Source organism: Pristiophorus japonicus, chromosome 12 (genome assembly GCF_044704955.1).
Source record: "Pristiophorus japonicus isolate sPriJap1 chromosome 12, sPriJap1.hap1, whole genome shotgun sequence".
Lineage (NCBI taxonomy): Eukaryota > Metazoa > Chordata > Chondrichthyes > Pristiophoridae > Pristiophorus > Pristiophorus japonicus.
The window spans coordinates 160237567-160255844 of record NC_091988.1 but is presented as its reverse complement, the minus strand read 5'-3'; the positions used below and the strand labels follow the sequence as shown (position 1 = coordinate 160255844).

General features: G+C 42.9%; 1 protein-coding gene across 3 annotated transcripts in view; it reads right to left on the bottom strand.

Annotated features, from left to right (window-relative positions):
- The window catches only part of LOC139277520 (bactericidal permeability-increasing protein-like), a 66062-nt gene that overhangs the window by 16633 nt on the left and 31151 nt on the right, over positions 1-18278 (bottom strand). For all 3 annotated transcript variants that reach the window (XM_070896068.1, XM_070896069.1, XM_070896070.1), the window contains exons 6-10: positions 13516-13668; positions 12470-12533; positions 9090-9150; positions 8916-9007; positions 1995-2171 (exon numbers count right to left, since the gene is read on the bottom strand). In XM_070896068.1, the coding sequence (XP_070752169.1) occupies positions 1995-2171; positions 8916-9007; positions 9090-9150; positions 12470-12533; positions 13516-13668 (547 nt within the window). The remainder of the gene's footprint in view (positions 1-1994; positions 2172-8915; positions 9008-9089; positions 9151-12469; positions 12534-13515; positions 13669-18278) is intronic.

Genomic DNA, 18278 nt, shown 5'->3' with positions numbered 1-18278 from the left:
ATGCTGCATTCTTAGGTACTGTTGTAAAAATATCCTTGAATTCTTCCAGCTTGTCAATGCAGATATTCTTAACTATTCTTTTGTATAAACAGTAAATGTTATTAGATATGTGTGCCGTAGTACTACATACAAACTAGTAAGGAGTGAACAGCAAAGCTCTGAAATTAAATGCAACATTATAAATATGCCCATTGTCTGACCAATGCACTTTGCATGTGTTCTATATGTGCGTGGATGCTGTTAGCAAAGGTGCTAACAAGAGGATTACAGAGCACAGATTATTCAACTGAAGGTGGTCATTGCAGGAATACTGAACTGTTTAACTCCCTTCCGGTCGTGATTTTTGTTTGGTGTTCTGCAGTTTATAGCAGCCCGGTTAAACTGCACGGTGGAGCATGAGCAGCTCCCAGGAAATTCTGGGCCCATGACATTCATATTACATTGACACAAAGACTGGGGCAGGAAACTCCAACATTGCACCAAAATATGACCAGTGACACAAGATCACTTGGAGAAGGGTTTCACACTGGCTGCAGTACATCCTCAACTGGCATAAAAAAAATAACTTATCAAACTTTATTTTTAAAGTTTAGAAAGATCCTAGGCACTGCCCTTTGAGTTTTTAATGTTATTAAAGCTTCACTAACTTAACAGGGCCTTGGTACAGGGCCTTGGTGAGACCACACCTGGAGTACTGTGCACAGTTTTGGTCTCCTTATCTAAGGAAGGATATACTTGCCTTGGAGGCAGTACAATGGAGATTCACTGGAATGATTTCTGGGATGAGAGGACTGTCTTATGATGAGAGATTGTGTAGAATGGACCTATACTCTCTGGAGTTTAGAAGAATGAGAGGTGATCTAATTGAAACGTAAAATATTCTGAAGGGGATTGACAGGGTAGATGCTGAGAGGTTGTTTCCCCTGGGCTGGAGAGCGTCTCGAATTAGGGGCACAGTTGCAGAATAAGGGGTAGGCCATTTAAGACAGCGATGAGGAGGAATTTCTTCACTCAGAGGGTTGTGAATTTTTGGAATTCTCTTCCCCAGAGGGCTGTGGATGCTGAGTCTTTGAATATATTCAAGGCTGAGATAGATAGATTTTTGGAGTCTCGGGGAATCAAGGGAAATGGAGATCGGGCGGGAAAGTGGAGTTGAGGTCGATGATCAACCATGATCTTATTGAATGGCGGAGCAGACTCGAGGGGCCATAGGGCCTACTCCTGCTCCTATTTCTTATGTTCTTATGTTCTTAAAAGATTGAACCAACAGTCTGAGTGGACATATGTTTAACCATTCTTGTGTAAAGTTTCATCTTCCCTGAGAACACAGTTTAACTCAGTGTTGCCCGGTTTCAATCAGGAACCTGCAGTAAGAGATGTGATGAAAGATACAGATAATCGACAATGCAGATGGAAATTAAATGTAAAGAAACACTAACAGATAGATCACCCGCATTTGCCCTGCTATGTGAACCTTACTGTGATTATTCTGAATAGGAAAGCTTTGACAAGGCAGAGGAAAATGTTGACCAATTTTATTAATATGCAGCCTCAGATTGACTTGTTTGGTAGACTGCATACATTTAGAGTTGTTAGAGTTTAACCTATTGACTTGGATTCTCACCTATACACCTGGTAATGATAATCAGCACTGATGACAACCATCTCTTTATCAAGTAAGATATTAAAGGCTCCTTGGTTCTAATTTCAGTGAACAGGGGTTAGAGTTGTCCACGTTATCACTATGTATTCCTCAGTCAAACATGTAGGGATCTTTGAGCTAGACTATTGTTAGAGCCACTGACAAAGCAGCAGATGGTTCCAACCAACAGCTTAGTCAAGAACTGGCAAAATGCATCTAAAGAGGGTAAGCACATTCCAATGACAAGGCATAGCCTGGGATTTCAACTTGTACTTCCTGGTTGGGAGTGAATTGGTCAATCACCACAGCTTTTCTTTCCAATCAGTGTACTTTAAAAGAGTAATTCACTTACCATATCATCCGTGATGTTGATTTGCATAGCTCCAGCTTCAAAATATGCAAATCCTCCTGTGTTAACAAAGTACTCTGACAGGCCAAGGATCAACATATGGGCAGTGGTGTTCGGGAGGTTGAATGATCGTGCAGTAAACGGAGACTCCTGATGGTGCCGAACATCATACAATTCACCCTGAAGGAAAGCACAGAAGATTCTCAATAATTATAAAGGGAATGGTAGCATAGTGGTAATGTTACTGAACTAATAATCTGCAGACAAAAGTTCAAATCCCACCACGATAGCTGGGGAATTTAAAATTCAATTAAATTATTTCTGGAATTTAGAAAAAAAGCTAGTATCAGTAATTGTGACCATGAAACTATCGGATTGTTGTAAAAACCCATCTGGTTCACTGCTGTCCTTTAGGGAAGGAAATCTGCTGTCCATACCTGGTCTGGCCTTTATGTGACTCTAGACCTACAGCAATGTGGTTGACTCTTAACTGCCCTCTGAAATAGTGGCTCACCACCACCTTCTCAAGGGCAATTAGGGATGGGAAATAAATGCTGGCCTTGTCACATCGCAGGAATGAATAAATAAAAAAAAATTCCAGAACTGATTGACTATAAACTCAATGGTGGAATAAGTAGAAAGAGATAGAACAGTAAGCAGGATAGCATGTACCAAATAATGGAGTCCCCAAGGACAATGTTGCAATGGTGCTAGTTGTAACTGAACCCAGAAAGATATTTTACAAGGTAGCATGGAATTATTTCATATTATTCAACACAATTTCCAATTTCTCATCACTAAAGATATGGCTATGTTATGCAATGTATATTCACATTCTGTTGCACTGATCATGTATAATTATAAATTACCAGCTGATAATAAGAACATAAGAAATAGGAGCAGGAGTAGGCCATTTGGCCCCTCGAGCCTGCTCCGCCATTCAATAAGATCATGGCTGATCTGTTCTTGGGCTCAGCTCCACTTCCCTGCCCGCTCCCCATAACCCTTCACTCCCTTGATCTCTCAAGGTGTTGTGAAGTTTTCAAGTGTAGTCTCCAGGTGAAGCTAGATTAGAGGGTAGGGGGATGATTGGGCCATGACCAGGTGAGTGGAGGGATGGGGGGGGGGGGGGGGGGGGAGAGAAATGGACAGAGACTTGGAGGAGAGGGTGCGAAAGGCTAAGAGGAGAGTGGGGACCGGAGGAGGGCAAAGAGGGGTGGGGTGTGAGAGGGAGGATGGATGAGATGGGGAGGGGGAAGAGGACTGGAGGTGAAGAAGGGGGGGGAAGGTGATGGAGATGAGAGAGAGGGGAAAGGGAATGGAAAGGAGGAAGGGGATTGGGTCAGTAAAGCAATAGATTTATAATAATTTATGGGGATAGCCATCTTACTCTATTTAGAACCAGGGGCCACAAGGTGGGTGGTGGAGGGACTCCACAGAGCCGAGATTTTATCATTTTTGGAACAATAAGGCTTTTTTTTCTAAATGGCTTATGGCCTATAAGATTTAAACTTTGTAGGATTGCCTTCTCCCAATTTCTTGGGGTACTTACTACAACTCAAAGATCATCAAGATAGAATGTAAGTGAAGCAGTGCGTCAAGCAACAGTAACAAATTACACTACAAATATAGGGGTCAGGGGGTCTAGTAAGGAGGAGGAACTGAGGGAAATCCTTATTAGTTGGGAAATTGTGTTGGGGAAATTGATGGGATTGAAGGCCAATAAATCCCCAGGGCCTGATGGACTGCATCCCAGAGTACTTAAGGAGGTGGCCTTGGAAATAGCGAATACATTGACACTCATTTTCCAACATTCCATTGACTCTGGATCAGTTCCTATCGAGTGGAGGGTAGTCCCACTTTTTAAAAAAGGAGGGAGAGAGAAAACAGGGAATTATAGACCGGTCAGCCTGACCTCAGTAGTGGGTAAAATGATGGAATCACTTATTAAGGATGTCATAGCAGCGCATTTGGAAAGAGGTGACATGATAGGTCCAAGTCAGCATGGATTTGTGAAAGGGAAATCATGCTTGACAAATCTTCTGGAATTTTTTGAGGATGTTTCCAGTAGAGTGGACAAGGGAGAACCGGTTGGTGTGGTGTATTTGGACTTTCAGAAGGCTTTCGACAAGGTCCCACACAAGAGATTAATGTGCAAAGTTAAAGCACATGGGATTGGGGGTAGTGTGCTGACATAGATTGAGAACTGGTTGTCAGACAGGAAGCAAAGAGTAGGAGTAAATGGGTACTTTTCAGAACGGCAGGCAGTGACTAGTGGGGTACCGCAAGGTTCTGTGCTGGGGCCTCAGCTGTTTACACTGTACATTAATGATTTAGATGAGGGGATTAAATGTAGTATCTCCAAATTTGCGGATGACACTAAGTTGGGTGGCAGTGTGAGCTGCGAGGAGGATGCTATGAGGCTGCAGAGTGATTTGGATAGGTTAGGTGAGTGGGCAAATGCATGGCAGATGAAGTATAATGTGGATAAATGTGAGGTTATCCACTTTGGTGGTAAAAACACCAGAGACAGACTATTATCTGAATGGTGACAGATTAGGAAAAGGAGAGGTGCAACGAGACCTGGGTGTCATGGTACATCAGTCATTGAAGGTTGGCATGCAGGTACAGCAGGCGGTTAAGAAAGCAAATGGCATGTTGGCCTTCATAGCGAGGGGATTTGAGTACAGGGGCAGGGAGGTGTTGCTACAGTTGTACAGGGCCTTGCTGAGGCCACACCTGGAGTATTGTGTACAGTTTTAGTCTCCTAACTTGAGGAAGGACATTCTTGCTATTGAGGGAGTGCAGCGAAGGTTCACCAGACTGATTCCCGGGATGGTGGGACTGACCTATCAAGAAAGACTGGATCAACTGGGCTTGTATTTACTGGAGTTCAGAAGAATGAGAGGGGACCTCGTAGAAACGTTTAAAATTCTGACGGGTTTAGAGAGGTTAGATGCAGGAAGAATGTTCCCAATGTTGGGGAAGTCCAGAACCAGGGGTCACAGTCTAAGGATAAGGGGTAAGCCATTTAGGACCGAGATGAGGAGAAACTTCTTCATCCAGAGAGTGGTGAACCTGTGGAATTCTCTACCACAGAAAGTAGTTGAGGCCAATTCACTAAATATATTCAAAAGGGAGTTAGATGAAGTCCTTACTACTAGGGGGATCAAGGGGTATGGCGAGAAAGCAGGAAGAGGGTACTGAAGTTGCACGTTCAGCCATGAACTCATTGAATGGCGGTGCAGGCTAGAAGGGCCGAATGGCCTACTCCTGCACCTATTTTTCTATGTTTCTATGATTACAGTGCAATCTTGATCTTGATCTTCTTTGAGTTGTAGTAAGTGTCCCAAAAAATTGGAAGCAGGTATTCCTACTTAAAGTCTAGCCCATAAGCCATTTAGAAGAAAAGCTGTAATTGACACTGCATGTTCACGACTTAAGCTGGATTTTGCCATAGACGGAGCCTGGAATAAGAGTTTTCAATAGATTTTGACATGAAATATTGCAACCTACTCAGAATGTTTAATATATATAACTCATATTCAATGTAAATGTAAAAGATGTTTCATTAAGAATTTTGGAAGAACACCAACAGACCCAGAGCAGCAGATACCAGACAAACAGAGGGAAAAATTCGATGGGCCTGAATTTGCGGTCAGAGGCTTCCTGCGGGCGAATGCCTCCGAACCTCAAGAGAACCTACCTGATGGTTCCCGAGGTTTGTAGACTCACGCACCTGGGCCTCTACGTGTACGTGTACAGGCCCACGTATCCCAGAGGCGCAGGTGGTTCGCAAGCGCCCCTGGGATCACGTGGGCTAGGCCAACCAATGAAAAAGAGGATCCCCATTATTCTTATGGGGATTCCATTTAAGTACGGAATCCAAATAAGCATGAATAGGAATCCCTAAAAACACAATTCCACACCAGTTAAATAAAAATAAATCATTATATGTTCAAAATTAATTAAACTGCAATTAAATTAAACATTTCAAACAAACTTTTAATTTTTTGAAAAATAAATGTAAATGATTTAAAGGGGCTAAAAATCACCTATAACTAATTTTACATTTTTTATGTTTAAATAATCTTTTAAAAATGTAATATTTATTTAAACTCTTATGCTGGTAAAAGGCATAATGGCCTGATTTTACCAGGAGTAAGAGGATCATGGCCATACACTGGGCAATAGTTGCTCAAGGGTAGGGCAATAGTTGGGCAAATAGCCCAACTCACCACCAGCGAATGTCCATTTCCCGAGTTCACGGTGGATCTGCCAAGCTACATCTTGACAGATCGCAAGTTCCAGATTTTCGTGCATGTGCAGCGCATGCAGAAACCCGGAGCCTGCGGTGCACTTACTACCATGTACACACCATGTACATGGTTATAGGCCCCAGAAAATCCAGGCCAATATGTCATCATAGTCAGCACTGAGTGTGGATCAGCGCAGGTAAATTACAGGTAAGTATTTAGTAGTTTATTGGTTAGTATTTACAGGTAAGTATTTAGTAGTTTATTGGTTAGTATTTTTGATGGTTAGTCTAAGTATTTAGCTTATTGGTTTGTTTTTTTAGTGTTAGAGTTAGTGTTAGTTAAACAGTTAAATAGCCTTAAAGCTAAAAATAAGCAGTTTGAAATGACTGTTGGCTAACTTTGCAGTACAGCTGGGGCCTGCCGAATGCACATCCTGTGCCATGTTGGAACTCCAGAACACTGTGTGTCCTGGAAAACCACAATATGCAGGAAGTGCCGGCAATGATCGATTTCGAGCTCAGAGTTTCGGAGCTTGAGGGGCGATTGGCATCACTACAGTGCATACGGGAAGCTGAGAATTTTATGGGTAGCAGGTTTCAGGAGGTGGCCACCCTGCAGCTACAGAGAGTTCAGGAGGAGAGGGAGTGGGTGACCACCAGGCAGACTTGGAGGAACAAGCAGGTGATGCAGGAATCCGCTGGGATTGTGGCACTCACAAACCGGCACTCAGTGTTGAAGACCAGTGGCACCTCGGGGAAGTGCAGTCAGAAGAAAATCCATGGTACTACGAGACACTCAACTGGACAGGGGCCCACAATACAGTGTAGAAATACAATTGTTATAGGGGATTCAATAGTCAGGGAAATAGACAGGCATTTCTGCAACTGCAGACATGAGTCCCGCTTCTCTGGTGCCAGGGTACTGGATATCACTGAATGGGTGCAGGACATTCTATGAAGGGAAGGTGCCAGAAGTTGCGATCCATGTTAGAACCAATAACATAGGTAGGAAAAGGGTTGAGGTCCTACAGGTAGACTTTCATGAGTCAGGAAAGAGATTAAAGAACAGGACCTCAAAGGTGATCATCTTTGGATTACTCCCAGTGCCACGTGCTAGTGAGTACAGAAACAGGAAGATAGTGCAGGGAAATGCATGATTGGAGGAGTGGTGCAGGAGGGATGGCTTCAGATTCCTGGGGAAGTTGGGCAGAAGGGACATATACAAGCTGGACGGATTGAACCTAAACAGGGCTGGGACCAATGACTTCACAAGAAGGTTAACAGGTGCTGTGGGGGAAGGGTTTTAATTAATTTGGCAGTGGGATGGGAACCAGGATGTAGCAGCAGAGGAGAGACAAGGTGCATAGAAAACTAGGAGGGACAAACAGCAACAAAATTAATAGTGCAGAAAGAGCAGGAATTAAATGGAGGAAAAAAACAAAGCATGGTGTTGGAATGCCTGTGTGTTAATGCGAGAAGTGTTACAAATAAGGTTGACGAGTTACAGGCGCAAGTTGCCATAGAGAGATATGACATTTTATATATAGAGAGAGAGCAAAGCCTTTCCAAAGTGGCCAAAAAGTAATTAGTGATTATAAAGAGGTACTGTACTGTCTCTTCATACTAATTATTTTAATAACAGCTCCTATAAATGTGGCCTTTAACACTTCTAGTTAATTGATAAAAGCACAAAACATTGCTTCTTGCCTGGGTTATGTTTCAGTTAGTGAAAGTATTCTGGGTGTCGTGGTCCCAAAATTGCATGGACTCCATTCCAGCGTAGGAAATCACATGTGTGCTATCAGTATCCTAACTCGAACCAAGTCACATTCACCCATCACCTCTGTGCTCGCTCCCGGTGCACCAATACCTCAAATTTACACTGACCCTGTCGGAGTGTGTGTGGATGGTGGGAGAGCACTTCATTGGTATGGGGTCGGCAGGTGCCCGTGTCACTATGGACAGATCTTGGGTGCCTACCAACCCGTCTAAAGCCCTAGCATCTTTTATCACCTGGAGGTAATTACACAGTTCCTCCCCCAGCCCCGGAAATATTATTTCTGTGCTCTCTTTGACCCCCATCATAATGCAACATAATAAACAAATGTGCCTGATCTTCGGAGGTGGGGGCTCCATCCCTGGCCTAGATTCCCTCAGTGAGCATCACCTGCACCATCCCCCTGGGGATCGGTACATCACATCACACTGGGCGTAGTGGCTGTCGACCTTATGTTGGGTCCCACTGAGGGAGTCTCCATCCCCGGCTAAATCCCACTTTGCATCACTGGCCTTGTGGGTGGAGGTTCCACCACTTACAAGGCCTTGTGGCAACTTCCGGTGTAGGCCAGGACCTGACATTTCCTGGTCTATTTTGGGGCCCTTTCATTGCACTCTCACAGCAGAAGGGCAATGTAGTTTTAGTTCCCTTAGTTACGTTCTAAATGCCGTGGTTCTGCAATGGGATTTTTATGAATTTCGTTTTGTTCAGATTATGCCTGTGGAGTGAATGCATTGATGGCTATACAAAAAAATACATTTAAAAATAAATGCTACTGCATTTCAAAATGCAAGTTTGGGAAAACTGCACCAAACTTAAGAAAATAACTTCCTATTCAACAATTGATATTTTTACCATTAGGGACTTTAATCAGGAGTGGCAACTCTACCTTAATGGGAAGACCAATGGAATCAGCTGTGATCACCTGCTCTCCAACCAAAGAATAATCAAGTTCTACGTACTGGTCCAGTTGCCGTGAAACTGAAAAGAAAAAGAGTACAAACTGTAAAGTCCGCAGAAGACACTCGCACAAAAAGTGAACGTGTCTTATGGATATACTCACTGTTCAGTGTCTGGATGTAGGCTTCAAGCTTTTCAATCTCATTTCTAAACTCAGTACACAGCTGCACAATACATACAATGAATAATTAAAAATGATAAGGAGAGAGATGTATGGAGAAATTCATCAACAATCCTTAAAATCATAGATTTACGGCACAGAAGGAGGCCATTCGGCCCATTGCATCTGTGCTGGCTGAAAAAAATGCTTTTCAGATAAAATATTCCTTCTAGTACTGTCTTTCAAAATAGCTTCAGATTAGAACTATCAGCTTTTGAATTTTAACATTATTCAGCCGGGGTTGTTGTTTATAAGAAAGTGTGGAACAAGAAAAAAGTCAATTTCCTTTTGCCTGAAAATAAATTTGAATTCCTTAGCTTCTCTTCACAACTCAATAAATCTGAGGACTGATTTGTGAATGGATGCTCCCAGCGTAGGAAATCACATATGTGCTATCCGTATCCTAACTCGGACCAAGTCACATTTACCCATCACCTCTGACCTCACTCCCGGTCCACCAATACCTCAAATTTAAAATTCTCATCCTCGTGTTCAAATCTGTAACCTCCTCCAGCCCGACAACCCTTGAAGAATTCCATATTCCTCCAACTTTGGCCTCTTGTGCATCCTCCACTTCATTCACCTCACCATTGGTGGCCGTGCCTTCAGCCACCAAGGCCCTAAGCTCTGGAACTCTCTTTCCAAATCTTTTTGCCTCTCCACCTTTCTCTTCTCTTTTAAAACGCTACTTAAAGCCTACCTTTTTAACTAAGTGTTTGGTCAACTGTCTTAATGTCTCTGTCTTTGGCTCGGTGTCAATTATTGTCTGATTACGCTCCTTGGGTGCTTTAGGGCATTTTACGACGTTAAAGGCGCTACATAAATGCAATATTGTTGTTGTTGCTGTCCATGATTTCCTATGTATTTCCTGATATGCACTCCTGGTGGGTGAGGCTTCACGCCAGGAGGATGCATTGGGAAAATTAGCCTTCTGGAGTAATTTGTGTCTTTCAGTCATTCCCACTGCCTTTGCAGCTTTTCTTAAATATAGTGACTAGAGTTAAACACAACATGGTTATACTAATACTTTATAGACTGCTCCTATTACTTGCTTGCACTTATATTCTATGACCTAATAACAATCCGCTTCGCAATGGGTGCTATAAACTGTGTTAAGGCTTTCAATTGTTGGCCAACTATTACACCTAGATATCTTTATTTACTCAACTTATTTAGTGACAAACCTTTAATGTTATCTTTAGCTTTTAAAAATTCATTATTAGGACTGGCAAGGCTGTCATTTGTTGACCATCCATGGTTGCCCTGAGAAGGTGGCTGTGGGCCTTCTGCAGTCCATGCTTGAAGTGATGATATAACTGAGTGGCTTGCTAGGCCACTTCAGAGGGAAGTTTCAACCGCTTTGGTGTGGGACTGGAGTTGCATAAGGCAGATCAGGTAAGGATGGCAGGTTTCTTTCCCTAAAGAATATTAATGAACGACAATCTGACAGCTTCATGGTCACTTTTACGATTTCCAGACTTTTCAAACTGAATTCAACTTCTCAAACTGCCATGATGGCATTTGAACTCATATTCTCTGGACTAGTCCAGTAATCATGAAGCTACCATACCAGTATCAGTATATATAATTTTACATTTTTCATAATAAGTGTCATTTCAAATTTGTCTGCACAATTGTTAAGTCTCATCACATCTTTCCGAAATTTACAACTTTAATCTACTGCACACTCGGGGAAAAATTCCGTTGCACCCCGTTTGGGGGTGGTAATATCTGGGAGGCGGGACATTTTGTGCCAAGCAAGGAAGTCCCGCCCTGCTCTAAAAATTCAGGATACCGCCCCCGAAAAGAAGTGGAGCGCAAAATAACGCACTTCACTTCCTTTGTGTGGCGGTAGTGGGGCGGATGGGTCAGGAGCAGGGCGTGGCGCTATGCACTGGGCCACGCAGCGTTGTCACGTAGGAGGGGCTCTTTATTTCATCAAAGGGAAGAGCCCAAGCTGCAAACTCTTCAGTGAAGAAACAGGCCTCCCTGGACCACCTGGGAATGGGGGTTTGGTGCAAACAGTCCGGCACTCAAGCAGAGTGCCAAGCTGACCGATCGCGGCACGGACCCCGTGTTCGAAGCACCAGCGCAGAAGAAAGTCGGCAAATTTTTTTTTCAATGGCCAACACCCGCCCTTTGTGTATTGCCCCGCGAGAGGTCTGCCGCCCGGTACACATCCCCTGAAGCTGTTGCTAGCATCGCCCGGTGCAGTTTCAGGGGACGATACCCAATTTAGGGTCCGGAGTGCTAATGGGGCGCTGCGCACGGTGATGACTGTCATTACTGGCGCAGCGGAGCAGGGCGCTACGGAATTTAGTGCTAGTTGTTTGCGGCCCGCGCCTGGGCCAAAAGTTATTTGCGCCCCGTTAGCACCGTCACATGGGGGCACTAACGGGAGATGCAAACGACTCGAATTTCTAGTCCTCAATATCCATCCATCTGGTTATCCAATAATATTTTCATGGGAGCTGAGCTGAATCAGGCTGAAGTGACCAGCAGTTCTAGTGAGGATAAAACTAGGGGTAAAATTGCTCTTCACCGATAGAGTGAAACGCACTCATTTTATCGTCAGCCCATTTTACATTGCGTCCAATTACCTTTCCCGTTGACGTTAGTGGAAAATAATTTTTGAGCGTGGTGTAAAGCAGGCTGCTGATTCGCTATGGCTGTGTTCTGTGCTACTGGTGAAGACCAATTTCACCCCCAACCTCAGTTTCTGATGGACTTTTCACTCTTTCAAGTGAATGCATATCAATCACCTTCTTGTAGGCAGGCTGTAGGAGTTGCCAGTAATCAGCTTTCATCCTGTGCTGCCACAGTTTTTCATTCAGACTGATTTGGATCTCACTTTACCCAGTCTACTAATATGTTAGCTAGCACTAGAAAATCACCATTAAAATGCTGCTGGATTATTGTAAAAATCCTACTGGTTCACTGGTCTGGCCTACATGTGATTCCAATAGGTGGGTAACTGTTAATGGCCTCAGGGCGACAAATACTGCCTTGTCAGTGTCACTTACATCCCAGGAGCAAATTTTTTAAAGTCTGTATTATAATTAACTTTTCCCTTACCAACAACGATCCCCTTTTACTCCTTACCCTCTCTCCCACCCCGGCTTATCTGTTCGATCCTTTCTAAGCATTTTACACTCAGATAATATGAAAATCTCTGGCCTTAATTCAATTATATCCATCTTCTTATGGCACACACAATCCTATGAGTGACTATCACAGGCTCCATTTCATGCACTGCATTCTGCTCTAGAGTTGATTAGAACTTTGGATCTAAAGGGACAAAGAATAAGAGAGTCTTGGCTTACCTTTTGGGGAACAACTTGTCTAATTTCATTTTTCATTTGAGCAAGGAACATATCGTAAAACCAGCTTTGTAAAGAAAAATAAAGTTATCAGAAGTTCAGTAACATGGTGCGAGACAATAACATTCTTTGTTACCAATCCATGCTTTGCTTCTAAGAGTGACTGGCATTGGAACCACATTTTTAGATTTTTATTAAGCTGTATAATGTGTAAAACTACTAGTTAATCCCCAATGACTTAGTTCACCACCCAGTATTATGTTGAGCTGTACAGGCAAGGCAGGTCCCCAGATAAGTTAGCTAACTTCGGACAAAGTACATATAGTGTGGAGATTACAATTGCCAACTTGTTATTGTTGGACTAGGAACTGGGGAGGGGGCTGAATGGGAAACAGGAATTCTGCTCCTGATTCCAACATTTCTGGTGTAAAGTGCACACTGTCGATGGTGTATAAGAATAGGACTGGGCTTGACTGCAGTCCTACTCAAGGATGCAAATACCTGCTGACAGATGAAGAACTGCCATTGGACGAGGTACTAGAAAGCTGCCAGCTACTGTGAAACTAAACAACAACATGATCCAACACCTTCAGGATAGGAAGCAACTCAAATACCTTTCCACATTTAGCTATTTTCTTCCCTTCCAATCCTCACTGCATTACATTCTCTGATTAACACAACATGGCGGCACCCATTATAAAAACTGCCTGATTTTTGTTCCATTGCAATTAATGGAAAGCAATCCAGCAGAGGTTTATAACGGACCATCGATCCACTAACGCCAGTTTTCTGCTCGCATCGAAAATGAAAATTATCCCCCATTGTGAAGTAACCTACAGCATCAGGTCACTGTGAAACTGACATTTTATGGAAACTGCTATATTGTTATACATGTTTCACAATATGTATACTTGGGCATTTCACAATGTGTATACCTTGGGTGTTTCAAAGTGTGCATACCTTGGGCGTCTCACAATGTGTACACCTTGGGTGTCTCACAATGCATATACTTTGTGCATCATAGAAGGTAAAACATGCACTGAGCCTACCTGCCCCCTCCATGAAGCTGAAGGTTGAAGCTGTTTAAGCTTGCGTCACAGTCATTGTAGCTCAGCACTGGTCGAGAGCTGTCCTGAGAAACGTTGACTAAGAATGCAGCTGAAAGATCATTAATGTTCAGCTCAAAGGTTCCTCCATCTTTTCTATTGAAAGGTAATGCACATGAAACAATTGCTGATACATCTGCCACAATCATGTATAAAATAGTCAACCCTCACCAGTGCAGTTTGTCTTCCAAACTGCTACTTGTGTCCAAAACAAAGCATCATCACGCATCAATAAAATGAGGAATATATTATCTTACATAATGCTGTTCACACTAAAATCATTTCCTGACTTGTTAAATGTTGTCATAATCTTTTGTCTCCCCTTCTGAACGTTAATCTTCCTTGCAGCATTTGTCCCTCGCACCTATGTACATAGCTTTGATGATAATAGATACAGAATAGTAGTTAACAACCAATTCAAGTCCTTTATACTTGTAAAATTAAGTCCAGGTTCTGCCACATAATGCAGAATATTATAGAATGGATTCTGTGGCAGATACAAGGCAGGAAAATAAACTTGAAGAACCTTCTTTTGTTTTTTTTTAAAATCAGAGCACAATCAAATGTAGATGATTTAACCACTATCACATAATTAAATGGGCCTGTTAACACTTTGAACACTAATGAGATTAACAAAAATTTAATATAACTACAATAGAGGTTTTCATAAAAAGGATGCCCCCAAATCCCTACCTTAAGAGTTCTTATTCTTATCCAGTTCTAGTATTGGGTGAGGTACCACATTATGGGCTAGCATTATGGGCTTTGCCACATGTAGTTAGAAAATACAAAGGTTGATTGCCCTAAGCTCTTTCTATGCACCCATTAATGGCCATAACAAAAGCAGAGATCAGGAACCAGAACATGTTAAGAGAGGAATGGTGCATTATTTCAGTCATGTGAATCTTGTTAGAATGGCTATTCAACGCAACAGAACACTGTAGAATGTTGCTATGTAATATTAAAACAATTGAGTTAATGTTACATCGGGAAATATTTGGGTATAGTGCCAGTTGTGGCTCGTCTGCCCATGACACTATTTCGAAGAAGAGCAAGGGAGTTATCCCCAGTGTCCTGGCCAATATTTATTCCTCAGTCAACGTAACAAAAAAACAGATTATCTGGTCATTATCACATTGCTGTTTGTGGGAACTTGCTGTATGCAAATTGGCTGCCGAGTTTCCCACATTACAACAGTGACTACATTCCAGAAGTACTCAATTGGCTGTAAAGCGCTTTGAGACATCCGGTGGTCGTAAACAGTGGTATATAAATGCAAGTCTTTTTGTTAAATGTAAATATAAACACAGAGCATAAATCCACCAATGAGGTCTCACTTGCAATACTGAGTCTTGTTTTGATTCCCATACCTGTGAGAAAAAAAATACAGGCACTGAAACAAGCTCAGAACAAAGTGCCAAGGATGATATTGGGGTCTTAAATCAACAATGAAGTGTTGTCACAGAAACCCATTCTGTTCTCATTGTAAACAGAAAGGGCAGGGGACACATGGGGCCAGATTTTGTGGGAGCGGGCCATCTGTACCCCGTTAGTTAGACATGTTTGTGCATGTTTAGGTTTTAACATTTTTTGCCCACAAAGTTGCTGGAAATGTGAGCTGATAACGGCAAGCCGAGGGCAACGAGGCATCTGGGATCTTGGTGAACTACTGTGAGTGGAGATTCCATTCAAGCATTTATAAAAGATGTGCTCAGATTCCTGATTTCACAGGGAATCAATGGAAATGGGCATTGTGACAATTCAGGAGGAAAGTGAGCAGAAGAAAAGTCAGGGATGAGAAAAGGCTATACAGCTCATCAAAGCTCATCTCTCTGCTACATTATCTCTCACATTACATCTCTGGTTATATTTTAATAACTCCAATGCTTTTGCCTCTATTACCTTGCTTGGTAGATTATTTCAAACATCTCTCATTCTTTGAATTAAGTTTTTCTGACATCAGTTATAAATGTAGTTTTCACTAATTTTAATTTGTTTTTTCTGGTCCCACTTTCTTGGTGCACTTGAGCTACTAATCTGTACCATTTAATGGTTGTGTTCTGCAATGAGGTCCTCACTAACCCTCTTCTTTCTAGACTGTAAGGTTTCTTTAACCTTTCTGTGTAGTTCATTCCCTTTTTACTTCAGATCACACTGTAGGACAGAGGATGAATCAAGAAATAATAGAGGCTTGTAAGAAAGGTACGACAAGAATCATGGGCGATTTTAATTTTCATATTGATTGGACAAATCAAATTGGCAAAGGTAGCCTGGAGGAAAAGTTCATAGCATGTATGCAGGATGGTTTCCTAGAACAATACGTTGTGGAACCAACCAGGGAGCAGACTATTTTACATCTGGTAATGTGTAATGAGTCTGGATTCATTAATGATCTCGTAGTGAAGGATCCTCTTGGGAAGAGTGATCATAGCATGGTAGAATTTCAAATTCAGTTTGAGGGTAAGGACATTAGGACATAAGAATTAGGAACAGGAGTAGGCCATCTAGCCCCTCGAGCCTGCTCCGCCATTCAACAAGATCATGGCTGATCTGGCCGTGGACTCAGCTCCACTTACCCGCCCGTTCCCCGTAACCCTTAATTCCCTTATTGGTTAAAAATCTATCTATCTGTGATTTGAATACATTCAATGAACTAGCCTCAACTGCTTCCTTGGGCAGAGAATTCCACAGATTCACAACCCTCTGGGAGAAGAAATTCCTTCTCAACTCGGTTTTAAATTGGCTCCCCCGTATTTTGAGGCTGCGCCCCCTAGTTCTAGTCTCCCCGACCAGTGGAAACAACCTCTCTGCCTCTATCTTGTCTATCCCTTTCATTATTTTAAATGTTTCGATAAGATCACCCCTCATCCTTCTAAACTCCAATGAGTAAAGATCCAGTCTACTCAATCTATCATCACTTTTTAAAAAAGGAGGGAGAGAGAAAACAGGGAATTATAGACCGGTCAGCCTGATCTCAGTAGTGGGTAAAATGATGGAATCAATTATTAAGGATGTCATAGCAGCGCATTTGGAAAATGGTGACATGATAGGTCCAAGTCAGCATGGATTTGTGAAGGGGAAATCATGCTTGACAAATCTTCTGGAATTTTTTGAGGATGTTTCCAGTAAAGTGAACAAAGGAGAACCAGTTGATGTGGTATATTTGGACTTTCAGAAGGCTTTCGACAAGATCCCACACAAGAGATTAATGTGCAAAGTTAAAGCACATGGGATTGGGGGTAGTGTGCTGACGTGGATTGAGAACTGGTTGTCAGACAGGAAGCAAAGAGTAGGAGTAAATGGGTACTTTTCAGAATGGCAGGCAGTGACTAGTGCGGTACCGCAAGGTTCTGTGCTGGGGCCCCAGCTGTTTACACTGTACATTAATGGTTTAGACGAGGGGATTAAATGTAGTATCTCCAAATTTGCGGATGACACTAAGTTGGGTGGCAGTGTGAGCTGCGAGGAGGATGCTATGAGGCTGCAGAGTGACTTGGATAGGTTAGGTGAGTGGGCAAATGCATGGCAGATGAAGTATAATGTGGATAAATGTGAGGTTATCCACTTTGGTGGTAAAAACAGAGAGACAGACTATTATCTGAATGGTGACAGATTAGGAAAAGGGAAGGTGCAACGAGACCTGGGTGTCATGGTACATCAGTCATTGAAGGTTGGCATGCAGGTACAGCAGGCGGTTAAGAAAGCAAATGGCATGTTGGCCTTCATAGCGAGGGGATTTGAGTACAGGGGCAGGGAGGTGTTGCTACAGTTGTACAGGGCCTTGGTGAGGCCACACCTGGAGTATTGTGTACAGTTTTGGTCTCCTAACTTGAGGAAGGACATTCTTGCTATTGAGGGAGTGCAGCGAAGATTCACCAGACTGATTCCCGGGATGGTGGGACTGACCTATCAAGAAAGACTGGATCAACTGGGCTTGTATTCACTGGAGTTCAGAAGAATGAGAGGGGAACTCGGAGAAACGTTTAAAATTCTGACGGGTTTAGACAGGTTAGATGCAGGAAGAATGTTCCCAATGTTGGGGAAGTCCAGAACCAGGGGTCACAGTCTAAGGATAAGGGGTAAGCCATTTAGGACCGAGATGAGGAGAGACTTCTTCACCCAGAGAGTGGTGAACCTGTGGAATTCTCTGCCACAGAAAGTGGTTGGGGCAATTCACTAAATATATTCAAAAGGGAGTTAGATGAAGTCCTTACTACTCGGGGGATCAAGGGGTATGGTGAGAAAGCAGGAAGGGGGTACTGAAGTTTCATGTTCAGCCATGAACTCATTGAATGGCGGTGCAGGCTAGAAGGGCTGAATGGCCTGCTCATGCACCTATTTTCTATGTTTCTATGTTTCTATAAGGTAACCCTCTCATCTCCGGAATCAGCCTAGTGAATCGTCTCTGTACCCCCTCCAAAGCTAGTATATCCTTCCTTAAGTAAGGTGACCAAAACTGCACGCAGTACTCCAGGTGCGGCCTCACCAATACCCTCCTATACAGTTGCAGCAGGACCTCCCTGCTTTTGTACTCCATCCCTCTCGCAATGAAGGTCAACATTCCATTCGCCTTCCTGATTACCTGCTGCACCTGCAAACTAACTTTTTGGGATTCATGCACAAGGACCCCCAGGTCCCTCTGCACCGCAGCATGTTGTAATTTCTCCCCATTCAAATAATATTCCCTTTTACTGTTTTTTTTTTCC